The 18,332-nt window shown below is 38.5% G+C and overlaps 1 protein-coding gene across 1 annotated transcript in view; it reads left to right on the top strand.

Annotated features, from left to right (window-relative positions):
* The window catches only part of DDX60 (DExD/H-box helicase 60), a 186,578-nt gene that overhangs the window by 16,963 nt on the left and 151,283 nt on the right, over positions 1-18,332 (top strand). Inside the window, exons 7-9 of the mRNA XM_089670348.1 lie at positions 3,107-3,265; positions 6,581-6,731; positions 8,437-8,601. Of these exons, the coding sequence (XP_089526474.1) occupies positions 3,107-3,265; positions 6,581-6,731; positions 8,437-8,601 (475 nt within the window). The remainder of the gene's footprint in view (positions 1-3,106; positions 3,266-6,580; positions 6,732-8,436; positions 8,602-18,332) is intronic.

Below are 18,332 nucleotides of genomic sequence, written 5' to 3' on the forward strand. Positions count from 1 at the left end.
TAAAAGTGTGCATTATGAGACTTCCAGGTCATTCTCAAAGTTTAATTTATTTCGCAGATCATTCATCACGTTATGTAGAAGTATGCGGAAAAAGTGTTGTGAAGAACTGCTTATAATATGAATAGAGTAGGCAGCCAATGCCTGTGCTTATATTTTGTGGTAAATTTTTAATGACATCACATTGAGAACGTTTACATCAGCTGGTGATAATTTGGTCATAAAAAGCAGTATTAAACCCAAAAGCAAACATTTATTATATTGCAACTTACCAATTCTTAGATGTGATGGCAGCATTAGTTTTGTTTTTAAGACTTTTTTTTCTTCTATTTTCAGCTGGTGATCCAGCCAGTAAATCTTTTGTTTTCAAAAGAGCATACTGTCCTGCAGATGAATAAGTTCCAGGGATAAGACAAACTATTTACCACTGAGAGGGATGCTTACAATTGTCAACCTTTATTTATTTATGTAAAAACCTTTATCTCAAAAGAGACAAAAATGGTTTGCTGTAACTGTTTAAAAAAAATTAGGTGGAGTTCAGCTTCAATTTGTTAGTGTGTTTAAATCTGTTAGTGAATCTAACACTCCCCTCCCCCAGATTGTCAATGTTGCTGACCAAAGGTGCCCCCTATGCTCCCTTCATGCAGCGTGGGAGCACTCTAATACAGGAGGTGTGTTACTGGCCAGAGCACCAGGTAAAAACAAGGGGTAAAAAAAAAAAAACTAAAAAAAACAAAAAACTACTACAGACAACACATCTAATGATTGGCAAGCTGCAATATATTGCATTTTTGATTTTTGGTGTAATAGCGCTTTAATGTTTGCCTTAAACGTCTGTCAAGTATTTTAAAATCTGGATGTTTTGGAGGCATATGTAAAGACTTCATTAGTAGCTCCTAAAGTATTTAGCATCTCGTGTGGGTTATACATGGGAGTCCCATAAGGCTGAAGTATGAATTCTGTTGTAGGGCTGGGGAGTTTTTTATATTTTTCCTAAGGTTGGAGGGCAATAGATTTAGGCTGTTTTTTTAGACCTACTACTTTACAGAGGTTTGCTATAGTTGGGAGTCACAGAAGCTAAATCGAACTGAAATGTTTAATGAATATAGCTACCCTAGCTTTACCTGAAGGGTCTAAGGCTATGAATATGAGTTAGGGTATGAGGGAGCCCTTTTTGTGAAGTGCATCTCTTGTACAAAGACTACATCAGTATTTTACACTGAAAGTTCTTTTTGGGCAAACCATTGTTTACTTATGGAGATAAGGCTCTATACATTGTATGACAATAATTTGAATATAATAACAGATAAATGGTTGTCCAGGCTAAAGTAGTAGCAATCCTGGCATTGTCCCCAACACAGACATGGTTAAATTTTATGTATGCAGAGATTTTGTCTAATTCTCTTCTACAAATAGAGTAGGAGAAGCATGACATTGTTTTTGAGGGTGTTCTTTCTCCAAAACTTGGACGTATTGGAGTAGAAAAGATCAACAAACTATGACTTATGTGACTGGTTATAGATTGTATTATTTTCTGAAGTAGGGTGTGTAATCTAGTGATGGTTGAAAATTGTACTGGTGGAATAATTTGTCAAATTGATGCTATGGAGTCCTCTGAGGTTGCATCTTCAGTCTGCTCTGAGAACAGGTTGTTTGGTGACACAGGTTGGGAAATCATTGGGTATGTGGGCTTAGAGAGAAACCTCTGAAGTGTAGTGTCTTTGGTAAACCTTTCTTCTGATTGTGAGGCAGCAATGGGCTACCACTGCTTTTCATTTATCCATACATGTACAGTACAATGGATGCTTTGTCTGGGAAGTCCCTGTACTCTTTTGAGCAACATGAAGCTTATTGAAACAAAAATGGAGGCATGGGACCGAAGGAAAGCTCATATCTTATACATCCACCATGTTTAATATTGAAAATGCAGCATCTTGAAAGTTTGAGAGAGATCTAAAAAGGGTTGTGCAAGGATTGCCTGCTATAGGTGTCTGACTCTGAATGTAACTAGCAAAAATGCAATTTGCAAGCAAGCAATTCAAAGGTAAAATGTGAAAATGTGATTGATAACAATAAAGAGTGTAATAAGGAATTTCTGGGAAAAGCGCAGCATGATTCTTTGTACAGCTTTCTGCCTTGTCTTATATGACCAATAGTTGAGCATGTTTTTGTAAAGGTTGCCAAGTCTTAAAATGAGTCTGTCAATAGAAATGTATGGGAGGTGCCATTGACAGCCTTCTTTTGAAAGTGCTAACCTGCTTACCTGTTAACAATATTTTTGAATCATAGACACAGACATGCATTCTGTAAAAAGGTAAGAAATGCATCAAAATTATTCATCTCAATAATTCTTCAAGGTCAGAGGCTCAGAAAGCGCTGAAAGAAAAGCCTGAGCTTGACACACAAGAAACTAACATTCTCAAAAGAGACACCAGCAATGGTAGTCTGCATACTTTTCTAATAATAGAGTGACTTTAACACAAGTAGGAAAGTGTTGTTTTGGTGAACAAATTTGAAAGAATTGGAAACCATTTTGCATACTCACATACATAAAATGTATAATACCAATCACTACATCATCACAAGGGAATGCCTCTGTGGATTGGCTAGGTCAGATTTTTCCATTTGATTGCCCTATTTTCTGAGTTAAAACTCTCATTGTGGGGAGATTCATGTTTCTGCATATTTATGATATCGGGTTAATTAAAAACTGAACAGACCTGGTACATCCAGCATTTAGTGCCAGGGCAGATAAGAGCCAACCTTGCCTAGGATACACAGAAGTAGAAAGTATTTACCCTTAGTTATGCTGCTGTTCTGAGACATTATAAATAAAATGCAGTCAGTGCTCAAAACAACCTCATGTCTAGAGTCTTTGTTTGTACAAAACATAAGAATTTTGTATTTTGTGAAGCAAGTATGTATGGATTTACATGTATTGCTTACATCTTCACTGCGTAGATAGGAGTTGTGGATTCCTTCAAAGTTGCACTAGGCAGTAGACGTGGACATGGGAATTGGGTTCAGTTACAAAAATAAATGATGCTAAATTATTGGTGTTATAGTAGTTTTGCAAAACTAATTGTTTTGGTGTTTATAATTCTTGTAGGGTGATGGTCCATTCTTGGCAATAGATGAAGTGGCAGACCTATGTAGAATGATGTGTCTTAGTGAGGCTTTAATGATTGTTCTGCCTCTTTCTCAAAGGGCAAAATCTAGACTCATAAATGCTAACTGGAACATGGAAGCTTCCTTAATTTTAAATGTGGTAAGTATCATAATATATATATATTATAATAACTAATCAATGTAAATTACAAGGGGGTTCCAGCACAGTAAGCATACACTAATGTAGCACCTTCAGGCATCCCTGCCCTGTACTATACTATACTGTAATAATATACTGTATATTATATACGCATTAGACATATATTTGCACTCTTTCATTTCAGCTGATCACTGACAAGATCTGTTGTGTTCAGTATAGGGTGACTCACATATTTCTAGGAAAAATATTCCTACCATTTCTCTCGTCTACCTCTATTATATTCTTTAAAGTTGGACCCCATCCAAAAATGTGTTGGTTTAAATTTAGAAAGTGAGGAATTAGTAAATAAATTATGAGCCAAACGTATCTGGGTTTGGATCAAGCAGGGATTACTAGAAAATGACTCAAGTTTTGATGCTGAATCCGAACCCCATTAAAATCAATGGGAGCTGAAACAATAATCCCTTTTTTCAAGGCTAATATGCTAAGGATTGTCAAATGGGATAGGGGGTTGGGCACTGACCTGGGGGCATGCATCTAAGCAAACAAATGTTTAAAAATTCCAATTGGTGGGGATCAGTGATTTAAGTTATACCAAATTGCATTATATAACATGCCTGGGGGACGAACTAACCCTGACTGTGAAGTGGTGCATCTGTGTAATGTATATAATCTACTGCAGTAGCACTGATATTTAAATTGTGTGTAAATTGCTGGCAAAATGACAGCTCCTGTCCACTTAATTATGTTTGTAAATAGAGCGGAACAAAATGTTATGGGGTCCCCCAACTAAATCATACCAGGCACTGCATTGTTAAAGGGGCTTCAAGATTCCGATAAGCCTATGTGGGCAAGAGGCCCTTGTCCTTATCAACATGGGACAAAGCACTTTGTCCCCTTGGCAAGGTTCTCCCCCATGCTGAGATCATTTAGCCTGATATGATTCAGAAGTAAGGTGCGCATTCTCATGGGGGGTGCCTCATGCTTTTTTTAATTTCTGCATTGGGTTTACCCTTAATATTTATACTAGACCCAAAGGCATTGTATGAATTATAGTGGAACCCTTACTGTTTTTTTAAATTATTCCCTCCCCTTTCCTTACATTGGAATTCAGTGTAGAATCCCCTTATAACAGGGGGTATTTACACAGACTACCAATGCAAAAAGGGCACGTAGACTAACCACAAATGTAACATATTTGCCAACCACCATGGTGTAATAAGATGTAATGGGGAAATTTATCCTGACCACTAATATAATTTAGCATTACGTTTCACTAGCAGTGTAATAGATGCACTGACTTTGACCACCAATGTAAAAGTAGATATTACACAAACCATCAATCCAATAGCGAAATTGACACTAATCAATAATGTAACAGGGGAATTATAAATTCCTTTGTTACATTGGAGGCCAGTATTAATTTCCCTGCCTCATAGATGGTTGGCATAAATTCCTTCCATAAATGGTGTTCAGGAATAGAATGGCCCACAGTAAAGTTTTCTCTGTCAGTGGTGTTGAGTGGGAGAATTTTACTGCCCACAGACCTGGAGCCTGCAGCCAGGGTACTTTTATATACTAAAAGTACTCTGGTTATCATCTGGCCACTGAGATTCTGGGGCCCTACCTGTAATGGAGGCACAGAGGCCACTGTACACTTCCATGGTCTGCACAGCTGATATATCCGCCACTGGTGAAATAGACAATATTAACAATACATACTACATAATTTAAAATGTTATTTCTAATTTTCTATACTCTGGTGTGCTATTTATATCAAGTTTTCTTATGCTGTGTTATACGTATTGCAACGTATCAATCTTTTTTCATATAAATGCAAATAAAAATTTTAATTTGGGGTTCACGGTTAGTGGATGTACCTTTAACACAGCTGCACTGTTTCTTGGAAGCTGATTGCCATGTTGTATTAAACTTATCTTTTTTTTGTAATTGCATTTTTATTAACATTTTCAGATGTAGAATTTACAAGTTACAGGAGTATATTAGCATTATATTTCAATATTTTTATTGAGAAACAGGCATACAATAGCATAAAACGAGATGGCAAAAAAAGTCCACCAACATGGTGGAACGATATATAGAATCACAATCATAGCACTGATAGGCACGCAAAAAGAATTGATTAACAATGGCAATAGTAATACACATAGAGAGTACCATTACCATCAGGATGTACAGGTTTCATCAATCAATAAAAAGAGACTGAACCGTAGGAATAAGTCAAATGTAACGAAAACCATTCAGCGGAGAAAGTAGAAAAAGAGAGAAGAAAGAGAGAAAAGAAAGAGGAAACAACTCCCAAGGGAAAGGAGAAAAAAGGGGGGGGGGGGTCAGCTATAAGACTCTCATGATACAGAAATGTAATTAATCCAAGGCTCCCAAGTCCCCTCAAATCTGGGCAGATCGTCGTTGACAATACTTGTAAGTTTATTGTTGACCATTATCCAATTAAGTTTTTGTTTCACCCTGTCTAACGGGATCAAAGATTGTTTCCAACTTCTAGCTATGGTAATGTGAGCCGCCAGTAAACAACAGTAAACAATAAAATTAGTTTAGTTGATTTTTTGAGGACGTCAGTGGGTAGTATATGAAACAAGGCCACTTCCGATGATCTACGGATATTAACTCCAGTTACCGAATATATAAATTTAAACATGCGGATCCAGAACCTACTCACAACTGGACATTTCCACCAAACGTGGAACATAGTACCTTCTTGACCACAGCATCGGAAACAGCTAGATGATACTGAGGGGTACATTTTGGCTAGGCGAGTAGGAACCAAATACCAGCGAAGTAGCGTTTTTATAATTGGATTCAATAAGATCAGTGTTAATCGAGATCTTTGATAAAGTATGAGTATATTAGCATTATACCAAATTTCAGGCTGTAGCATCTCAATGCATCCATATAGTCACAGACCATTATTCATTTATAGCATGTGCAGACATTTTTCATAAAGCAGCTATGTATTACCAAAAAAGGATATATTACAATGTACCATATTATAAGGTGTAGAATATCTACAGTAGGTCATTTACATTGTGATCTTATTTAAAGCAGCTGTAAGAATATAGATATTACAAATACTGAATTGTAAACCTGTGGTTCATAAGGGAAGGGTAGTATGAAAAGAAAATGGAATAACACTTAAAAATAAGGGTAATGAAAAAGAATAGGATAAAACAGGAATATGAATCAGAACAGCTTGACCAGCAAATCATTAAACTCTTAAATTTGGAACACAATGGATCAAACTTATCTTTAATTTTGACTGTATGCACATTTTTTTAGCTAAAAAGATGTGAAGCTTTTGCTTTGAACCTTCTAAAAACTCAATGTAAAAAAGTGGCTGGATCAATAAACTGGACTCATATATCCAACCTCAGTGATGATTTACTGCTGAAAAACATTGCCTATTACTGTGAAAAAGAGATGTCCTCTGGTAGGTGTTTTACTATGTATTGAATTCAATATGCTCTTTTATGTTTGTATTTTATTATCTACACTATATGGCCAAAAGTATGTGCAAACGTGATCACCTACTATATGGCCAAAAGCATGTGGACACCCTCGTATATGTTTTAGTTCAGGTAATTTCAGTGAAATAACAGTACCAATTAATGCTGCAGCATACAAAGACAATTTAGACATTTGTGCTGCTCCAACATTGTAACAGTTTGGGGAAGGTCGTTTTTCAGTTGGACATGATTATGCGCCTCTGCACAAAGCTAGGTCCATAAAGTCATGGCTCTACAAGGAACCTAAGAGGCCAGACCTCAACATTATTGAACACTATTAGGATGTGTTAGATTGTGAGTCAGGGCTTCTTGTAGTATCTGTTTTGGCTGAATGGACAAACATTTCCACAGACATAGTCCAACATTTTGTGGAGATCCTTTTATAAAAGAATGTAGGCTGTTATTGCCACAAGGGGGTTCCAGCTTCATATTAATACTGATGGTTATAGAATGTTGTGCCTAACAAGTAATATAGGTGTGGTGTTCAGTTGACTTCAAACTCTTAGACTTATAGTGTATCTATATACACATATAAGCAGTTAGGAGAGGTGAGCAAGCTGATCTGTACACACAGACTCAAATTGCCTTCAGCTGTTTTCAGTTTTACTTCTGCTCTAAAAATACAACTTTTTCAAATATGTCTTTTAGGTGCACATTATTATGTGTAATAATACAACTGACACACTCTTAAATGCATTTTTGTATCCATTTCTTTGGAAACCGCAGCAAGCAAGACATTTTAAGAAACATATAGTGAAAATTGTAACATTAAATACAATGGGAAAGAACCTAAATAACAGAAGTGTAACTAGGCCCTAACAGAGCTGGACAGCATTGAAAATGTATTCTTTATAACTTTTGCTACAGCTACAGTGCTATACAATATCACATCTACCCTGGACGACCCCACATTTACATGCAGCAGAGGAGAACCTCATGCTTTCACCGCTGAAATATTGAAGGTTGTGGAAAGGGTGTTAAAATAGTTTTTTTTTATATTTTGGGATTAGTTCCTACAATCTCAGTAGGTATCTTAGAACAGTTAAATAAATGTAAATCAACAATTGCAGGGAACAAGTGAAACAATGCTATTCAGCAAACACTATAAACTTCTAAAGTCAAAAAGTCTTCTCAATTTACCTTAATCTAAGTTTTGTGTAATCTACTGTAAGCAAGAATACAGTTAAACTTCTGAGGCTGTATTTATATCTGAGTGATGGTTGTAGAAAATCCTTCATAGTTGAAGGTAAATCTAAAAGATAGTTGTACAAAAATTGTACAAGAAAATTATATAATGTATGGCCAGAGACTTTCCATTTGTGAGAAACCTAGAGGATCAGTGGGTGTGTTTTGGAATAGCTATCTTGCATCACTATCATGGGTTCCCTAGAACACCAGATTAATTACAAATAGACCAGGTAAACTAGTATACTGCAGCAATGCCCGGGTAAATGTACTGCAGTATTTAGCAGCTAGCCTGTGTTTCCCTGAATGCATTTAAAGGTCTAATTTTCAGTTGTATGAGCATTTAATATTAATATCTACAATGCATTGCAACAGATTTTAATTACTGAGATATACTGTATTTTATTTGTGAAGTAGAGTAACTTCTTTCTTTTTACCTTGGGAATTGTGTTCCAGATATACATTTGGAAACTGGGGAGGATATTGATCAGGTATTTAGACATATCTGGGATACAACACTGCAGCTGAGTCAGTGTGGCAACCAATTACAATCATATCAACTTCGAACAACAACAACACCCTTCCTTTCAGAGGATGCATCAGTAAATGGTAAAGTATTTAAAAAGTGTATTTTAATATGTATATAATGCTTATTGAGGGGTATCATATGAGACGATCTCTTAGCTTTAAGCCATTACATCCCCACATTGTAGCAGAGACTGGGTAGAGAGATCTTGGGTCTCCTTTAATTGCAACAGTCCGGATGTTCTTAAATCTTTAAAATGGTTCCTCCTATAGGGTTCCTGCAGATACAAGAGAACTCCTTTATAGGACATTCCTCACACCCAGGATAGATCACACTTTCTCTTGAAGGAAGTAGGTCCTTACTTGAAGCAATTTTCAATGCTTTATTTGAGCTTGGAAAGTAGAATAGGAAGACAAAGGAGGTTGTCTTGGTATGTAGGACAGGAAGTACACCACCATGCACATATTCCCTATGTTGCCTGTCTGTTTTTATAAATGAGAACACCATCTTCTAAAAGTAAATTATTTATAGTATAATTGCAACATTCTTGGTTATCTCAACATTATTAGCAATTTACTCAATGCGATTCGTTGAATATTTCCAACTTTTTCAGGAGTTAAAGGTGGCTAAACAATCTAAAGTCTATAATACAAAAAAACTGGAAATAATTACAAATATTGATAATTACAGATTACAAAAAACAAAAATACAAATGTATTATTTTATCATGTATGCTTACAGACATGATAAAAACCATCCATATACAGTCATGTGGATATCAACGTTTACAAGGCATGAAAAGGGAGGAGATGCTGCCAGGGACCATATGGGTGAAGAAATGTCACCAGCACACCAAGGATTCCCAAAGAAGAGTCCAAAGCTTTATTCTCATGGTCATATAGTACACATAAGGCAAGTCACCTGCCTGATGAAGGGGCCCAGCATGGCTCCTAAACGTTGCCTTATGTGTACTATGTGACCATGAGAATAAAGCTTTGGACTTTCTTGAAGATTCCTTAGTGTGCTGGTGACATTTCTTCACTTGGAAGGGCCCTGGCAGCATCTCCTTCCTTTTCATGCCTTCTAAATGTTGATATCAGCATGACTGCATATGGATGTTTTTTGTTATGTTTTTAAGCATACATGAAAAATAATATAGTTCCCAGCCTGTGGTCATTGCAGCACCCATTATTACCGAATAGCCATTTTCAGGAATGTGTGCGTGAGAAATATTGTACAGCAGCCATATGAGAACACAACCCAAAGGTTTAGAGAAATGTATTTAAAAATGATTGCAATTTGGTAGGTTTTATAAATAAGTAGACAGATAAAGTACACTTGTACATAACCATGTACTATTTAGTCAGTCATGTACAACTCCCTATTTATGTATAAAGGGTATGTAAATCCACCCTTAATGGTCCAGTGGAAATAAACACCCATGAGGTCACTTCAAACAAAGTTAGTATGTATAGAACTTTGTACATTACAATCTTTCAGAGCCTTATAGCGACTTCAATCAAAACTACAGCCTAAAATAAATAAAGTCAGGTAGATATCCTTCTGGAAACACTAAAGGGGTTATCTAATTAAAAAAGAAGTATGGACTACCCCCCCCCCCCCATTTATAGTTACCTAGGTGGATGCAACATTGGTCCGATGCTGCATCTGTTCTGCCCTATCTCTAAGGTAGCAACTGGCTCAGGCTCTCAGCTGAGATACTAAGCCAAGTGCCGCTCCAGACTGTGGGGTGGATCCCATCTTTGAAGTCCTGACCTTTCCCCAGCCTAGAATAGCTGAATGACGTCAGCTGACAGCGGCTGTCGGCTGAAAATGGGTCACAGGAGCGCAGAACGAACTGCACTCCTATGATTCACAGAAGTAAAGCCAAAAGAGCTTTGGCTGTTCTTCTCCTTTAACTGTTTGCCACCTGCCCACAGTAGTTGTACTGCGAGCAGACAGCAGCTCCAAGCAAGTTTATGTACCTGTACTTTGCAGTATTTCTTCCAGGTTCAGTGTGGTTTGACAGCTGATTTCAGCCAATGATTTTGTCTGAAGTCAACTAATTGGCTGTGTCCAATCACACACAGAGTTCTTTGTTTAAAAGACATAGAACTCTGTGTACAAGAAATAGCGATCTGAATGTTTATTCTCCTTGCAAAGTAAGGAGAATAAACAGCTGCAAAATTAACTAAAATCAGCACATACACTCACTGGCCACTTTATTAAGTACATCTTACTAGTGCCAAGAAAATATCCCCCACACCATTATACCACCACCACCAGCCTGAACCATTGATACAAGGTGGATCCATGCTTTCTTGTTGTTTACACCAAATTCTGACCCTACCATCTAAATGTTGCAGTAACCAGTCTGCCCATTCTCCTCTGACCTCTGACAACAAAAAAAGCAGTTTTGTCCACACAACTGCTGCTCACTGGATATTTTCTCTTTTTTGGACTGTTCTCTGTAAACCCTAGAGATGGTTTTGCATGAAAATCCCAGTAGATCAGCAGTTTTTGAAATACTCAGACCAGCTAATCTGACACCAACAACTATGGCACACTCAAAATCACTTAAATCCTCTCTCTTCCTCATTCTGATGCTCAGTTTGAACGTCACCAAGTCATCTTCAACACGTGCACATGCCTAAATGAGTTGCTGCCATGTGATTGGCGTATTAGCAATTTGTGTTACCAAACAATTGAACAGATGCACCTAATAAAGTAGCTGCTGAGTGTATATCATACATTAGGCACATGGCTAACCATTTTAATGCCCCTAGATGTTACCCCTTCCCAGCCAGTGTCATTAGTACAGTGACAGTTTACAGTATTAGTATTGATCACTCTATTAGTGTCACTCTGAAGTGTCAGCTAGTGGACCTCCCAGCCAGCATCAGCTAGCTCCAGACTGCCCACCACACTATCACAGTTCCACTATAAGTCACTGATCGCCATCATTACTAGTATAGTGCCATAGCTGTGGAAATTCCAGTATAAATACCATAATTTGTAGATGTAACTCTCACAAAAACCAATTAATATACACCCTGTTCCAAATTATTATGCAAATTCTATTTAAGTGTCACAAAGATTAAATATTTTGTTTTTCAGTTTAACTCATGGATGGCATTGTGTGTCAGGGCTCTTTTGATCACTAAAACAATCTCGGACACCTGTGATAATTAGATTGGCAGGTGAGCTCAATTTAAGGAAAAACTACTAAAGGAGGGTGTTATTAAGCAGAGCACCATTTTCAAGCAATATGGGGAAGAAAAAGGATCTCTCTGCTGCCAAAAAGAGTGAAATAGTTCAATGCCTTGAACGAGGTATGAAAACATTAGATATTTCACGAAAACTTAAGCGTGATCATCGCACTATTAAGAGATTTGTGGCTGATTCAGAGCACAGATGGGTTTGTGCAGATAAAGGCACATTGAGGAAGATTTCTGCCAGATCCATGCATCGGATCAAGAGAGCAGCTGCTAAAATACCATTACATAGCAGCAAACAGATATTTGAAGCTGCTGGTGCCTCTGGAGTGCCACAGACATCAAGGTGTAGAGTCCTCCAGAGTCTTGCAACTGTGCATAAACCTTCTATTCAACCACCACTAACCAATGCTCACAAGCAGAAACGGCTGCATTGGGCAGAAAAATACATGAAGACTAATTTTCAAACAGTCCTGTTTACTGATGTGTGCTGTGCAACCCTGGATGGTCCAGATGGATGGAGTAGTGGATGGTTGGTGGACAGCCACCCTGTTCCAACAAGGCTGCGACATCAGCAAGGCGGTGGTGGAGTCATGTTTTGGGCCAGAATCATGGGAACAGAGCTGGTCGGCCCCTTTAGGGTCCCCGAAGGTGTAAAGATGACCTCTGCAAAGTATGTGGAGTTTATGACTGACCACTTTCTTCCCTGGTACAGAAGGAAGAACTATGCTTTCCGTAATAAAATCATCTTCATGCATGACAATGTACCATCTCATGCTGCAAAGCATACCTCTGCATCAATGGCTGCTATGGGGATAAAAGGAGAGAAAATCATGGTGTGGCCTCCATCCTCCCCTGACCTCAATCCTATTGAGAACCTTTGGAGCATCCTCAAGCAAAAGATCTATGAGGGTGGGAGGCAGTTTACATCCAAACAGCAGCTCTGGGAGGCTATTCTGACATCTTGCAAACAAATTCAAGCAGAAATTGTCCAAAAACTCACAAGTTCAATGGATGCAAGAATTGTGAAGCTGCTATCAAATAAGGGTCCTATGTTAAAATGTAACGTGACCTGTTAAAATGTTTAAAAAGTTAAAATGTTGTTAAAAGTTTGATTAAAATAGCTTTTGATTTCAGTAAATATGCTGCAAACACAACAAATGACAATTTTCAGTTCATTACAACCTATAAAGTGTTTTGAAACTTACTGTGCGTAATAATTTGGAACAGTGCATTGTAAGTTTTTTATGTTTAAAAAAAATACTGTTATCATTAGGAGGTTTGTTCAATAAAATTTGAATTGTTCTCTTAATAGTTGATAACATGAGAATTATGCTGACTGGTATTTACATCAATTATTTAGGTAAATGAGAAAAATTTCATTTTCATAATAATTTGGAACAGGGTGTACACTTACTGGGATTTTTTTTTACCAAATACACATTGCAGAATACATTTCGGACTAAATTTATGAAGAAATTAAATTTTTTTATTTTTTTTAATTGGATATGTTTTATAACAGACACTATCAAATATAGGTAATTTTTTTAATTTTTAGTCATTTTGAATTTTTATCACAAAAAATAAAAAACCTAGTGGTAATCAAATACCACCAAAAAAAAGCTCTACTTGTGTGAAAAAAAAGATAAAAATGTTATTTGTGTACAGTGTTGCATGCCCACACAATTGCCAGTTAAAGTAGTGCAGTGTTGAATAGCAAAAAATGCTCTGGTAATGAAGGGGGTAAAACCTTTCCGGAGCTCAAGTGGATAAACAGAAAGAGACTGAACAACAAAAAGAAAACAATATCTACTCACCTCATTGTTATCCTGCAGGTGTTTGTGAGTCATGGCAAAGAGGCAATGTTGGGATGTGCTTCCCTTACACAATATGTCCCCAGTGTGTGCTGGAGCCTCACCCACCATCATCTCACGGTGGTCCATCTGCAATGCCATTGTTCATGCATAACGTGGTCATGCATATGACATCAGCCACCAAATGCTGTTTACACCACACAATGGCTTTCCACTCTGTCTCCCCAACCACAAACAGACACATATATCCTCAGAGAGATAGGGTATAGCAAGATTGATGCAGTGGGAAAGAGCAGGGGGTGAAGCCAAACCAGCGAGATCAAAGCATGTAGCCTGGCTAGCGAATTGGAATCATATCCATACCCTCATCGCACCACCTAGCATCCACATCGAAGGCACACCACAAAGATGCGTAATTCCAATATACAGAATACAAATAACAGATAAATACAAATAACAATATCTGAAAAATGACAAAATCCCACGCTCCAATGTTGCATAATAACCATAGTAGTACAGTAATTATCCTAAATTCAACAGTTTATACATACAGGGAGGGAAATTCACTAAAGGTGAAAGCATGTGTTATGTTGGTCAGGTGACTGCATTGCGCATGCAATACAGAAAATGTCAATTCACTATTGCTAGTGTGTGGTATTTAGTGCAAATATCAAAAACACTCGGTAAATACAGCATAAAAATATCTTAAAGACAATTCACAGAAGGAAATAAATAATTAAACCCATGAGGTATTTAGGTTGAGGCATGTGGTATGTACAGGTGTTAAGGAGCAGGTGGCTGCCGCTGGTTCCCTGCTGACAGCTGAATGTAAAAAAAGAATTCCTGCCAATTATAAATTAAGAAAAAAAAAGGCATGAGGTCCCCCCCAAAGCCCTTCTGGTCTGGTATAGATTTCGAGGGGAACCCCCAATGCCAAAATAAAAGAGAGAATGGCGTGGGTTCCCCCCAAAATTCATACCAGACACTTATCTGAGCATGCAGCCCAGCAGGTCAGGAAAGGGAGGCAAACGAGTGAGCACCCCCTCCCTCCTGAACCATACCAAGCCAAATACCCTTAACATGGAGGGTGCTTTGGGGGCTTTGCCCCCTCAAAGTACCTTGTCTCCATGTTGATGGGGAACAAGGGCCTCTTCCCCACAACCCTGGCTAGTGGTTGTGGGGGTCTGTGGGCGGGGGGCTTATCGGAATCTGGAAGCCCTCCCCAGATCCTTTTTTACAAGTCTTTTATTTAAAAAACAAAATAAAAAAAGTTCCCCGATGAAGATCCATCATCAATCATGATGCCCGCCACCTCCTTTGCTCCTGACAAACACTCTCGCCGCCTGAGAGCTCAGATGCCTGACAGTTCTTCAATAACTAAGGGGCGGAGCCTTTGTCGAGAGCGGAACATCGGTGGTGGCAGAAGGCATTGTGGTTGACGATGGATCTACACCGGGAGGACATTTTTTTATTTTTAATAAAGGACTTGCCAAAAACTGCTTCCTGTGTATTTTTATACTACACATTTTTTGGTGAATGAGTAGATGAGTAGGGGTACCATGTACTCATTCACATAGGGGGGCAGGGTCTGGGGGCCTCCTTGTTAAAGGGGCTTCCAGATTTCGATAATCCTCCAGCCCACAGACCCCCGCAACCACTGGCCAGGGTTGTAGGGTAGAGGCACTTGTCCCACAGCACCCCCCTATGTTGAGGGCATGTGGTGTAGTTTGAGGGGGTGTTTGCTCGTCCCTCCTCTTTCCTGATCTGCTGGGCTGCATGCTCAGATAAGGGTTTGGTATAGATTTTGGGCGGAGACCCATGCCAATTTTTTTTATTTTGGCGTGGGGGTTCCTCTCAAAATCCAAACCTAACCTGAAGGTCTTGGTATGAATGGGGAGGGGCACCCCACGTTGTTTTTTGCTTAATTTATAATTGCCAGCAATTCTTTTTTTTTTTACTTTCAGCGGGGAACTCACTGATAGCTGATGACTCATTACATTAAGCATGTTTTCATACCAAAATGTTGGCAGTCACTAAAAAATGCTACTAAAATACTGCATGAGTTAATCATGCAGTATTTTAGTAGCGTTTTTTAGTGAATACCAACTAAAAAGCTCAGCATGCTGGAAAATAAATCCTAATATAAATGTGCAATGATTTTCTAACTTCATATACACCCTACACCAAACACGGTCAATCATCCAGTGATATATAAATGTCCATTAACTGATTAAAGAGTTCATAAATATGTACCAAATACAGTGATGTAATCCACTCAACTTCCACTCCTGTGTGTCACCAAATGTGTTTTCAGTATGCTCTCACCTCTAGTATTGATCCATATGTGCTATAGGTCAGAGAAAGCATTCCCCTTGGTAGGGTTTAGTCATCAGCATCTACCTTTGTAAATGTAGGACTCTCCGCCAACACTGCTTAACACCACGTGTGATAGACCAACAGTATTTTTCCTTTTTAGACTGACAGCGATTCTGCAATCTACCGTTCCATTCTTCCATTATTATAGCGCAAAACAAAGATATTGCCATAATGGTGCTTTCTATATAAAATCTTGTAATAATAAAACAGGAAAGGTAGAACACTCACATGTGTTTGTGCACTAAAACCGATGCATTCACATATTTCATTTAAGAGAACAAGCTTTGCAGCCAGCACTACTCTTCCTGCTGTCTAAGGCTGCATTCACACCTGAGCGTGGAGACTAACTGCCATTTTTATTGGAGAGTTTTTGAGCATTTTTAGAAGTGTATTACAAGTGTTTTATAAGCATATTACAAGTGTTTTACAGCTTCAGGCGTTTTTGTTTAGCCAATAGAAAGTCACACATTTTCAGGCATTTCTATTGAAGTCTATGGGGCCAAAACCGCTTGTAATCTGCCAAAAAGAAACTCATGTACTTTTTTGAGCAACAGACGTTTTGCTTCAGGCAACAGAACACTCATATGTGAACGGGGCCATTGAGATATATGGGATTTGGCTTGTTGAGCATTTTTAGCAGAAAGTCGCTGAGGTGTGAATGCAGCCTAATTCCTTTCTATCTTGTGTGATGACATCATCAGCTCCACCCTTACATGTTATGCTGTGACCTCATGACTTCTTCAGAGAAGAAATTTAAGCAGAAATCAGAATGGCATGTAGTAATGAAAGCATCTTTAAGTCTATACATACTGTATGTAATGCACAACTTGAATTGTAAAATACATTCCCATTACAAAATCACTGGAATATTGCTGTCTTGTAGGCTGTATGATGCAGTGATTAGCATGCAGACAGGTACAGGCATGTATGACAATGGCTGCGCTGTCCTAAGCTGCAGTGTATCCAGACTGTGCAATTAATAGAAGTAGGCGATCACCAATATAGTGCAACCATGATAATCATACAAAATAGCTACAAATCAACACAACATATTTTATACTGTGTCACAAAAAAACGTGAGATCCAAAATCCCAAAAATTGTTTTAATGTGACAGTCCAACTGGTGGCTAGTTCTTGCAACTCAAAATTGTGTTTCACCACTGTGTATGGCTGAAATGGGAACTCACCAGACCAACTAGGCCAACAAGGTAGCCAGAAAGCATGTAAAGACAGATCCTGCATACCTTAGGTGTGATGCACAATCCTGCAGAATCCTTCAACCTCCTCCAGTCATAGACATTAAACCACCTTCTCCATTTTCAGTATCTCAGAAAAAGGCCAAGAAGATAATCATAGTGCAGCAAATTATTTTCGGAGATACTGAGAATGGAGAGGGTGCTTTAATGTCATTTGATTGGAGGAGGTTGAAGGATTTTGTAGGATTGTGCATCACATCTAAGGCATACATGATCTGTGTTTATAAGTTGCAGCTATCTTCTCATAACTCAGTTATAGGGATTATACTTGCAGTGCAGTTTGGAGAGGCAGAACAGTAAAAAAAATCATTTAGCTCCAGCCAAAAATCATTTTTCTACACTCATAGGCCACTTTATTAGGTACACCTGTTCATTTGCTTGGTAACACAAGTTGCTAATCAGCCAATCACATGGCAGCAACTCAATGCATTTAGCCATCTTGACGTGGTGAAGATCAAACCAAGCAAAGAATGGGAAGAAAGGAGATTTAAGTGGCTTTGAATGTGGCATGGCTGTTGGTGCCAGATGGGCTGGTCTGAGTATTTCAAAAACTGCTGATCTACTGGGATTTTCACGCACAACCAACTCTAGAATTTACAGAGAATGGCTTGAAAAAGAGAAAATATCCAATAAGAAGCAGTTGTGTGTACAAAAATGCCTTGTTGATGTCAGAGGAGTATGGGCAGACTGGTTGCTGCGACATTCAGATGGTAGGGTTGGAATTTGGCATAAACAACATGAAAGCGTGGATCCATCCTGCCTTGTATCAACAGTTCAGGCTGGTGGTGGGATATTTTCTTGGCACTAGCAAGGTGTACCTAATAAAGTGGCCAGTGAGTGTATATTCCAGCTTACCAACCGATAGTGTAAACAAGCAAGTTCTCCACTGATAGTGAACCTACACCCCAGCCTTCACAAGCAGTGGCAAACCTGCAGGTTTACACTATGGTGGTTTTATTGTGCTTTCTCTTCCTCTTCTGGCATCTGTGTGAGAGAGAGGAGTAATATATTGGTTGACAGGCGGGTCTGGTGGAGTGTTGCAGCAACTGAGAAGAGGAGGCAAATGGTGTGACCTGAGGCAGTGGTGGTGAAATCCCCTGAATGGAAGAGTGGTGGAACCCTCCAGTGTTATTGAGCTCATATAGACCCCAGA

Source organism: Staurois parvus, unplaced genomic scaffold (assembly GCF_062004578.1).
Source record: "Staurois parvus isolate SC_StPar_1 unplaced genomic scaffold, SC_StPar_1.0 ptg000090l, whole genome shotgun sequence".
Lineage (NCBI taxonomy): Eukaryota > Metazoa > Chordata > Amphibia > Anura > Ranidae > Staurois > Staurois parvus.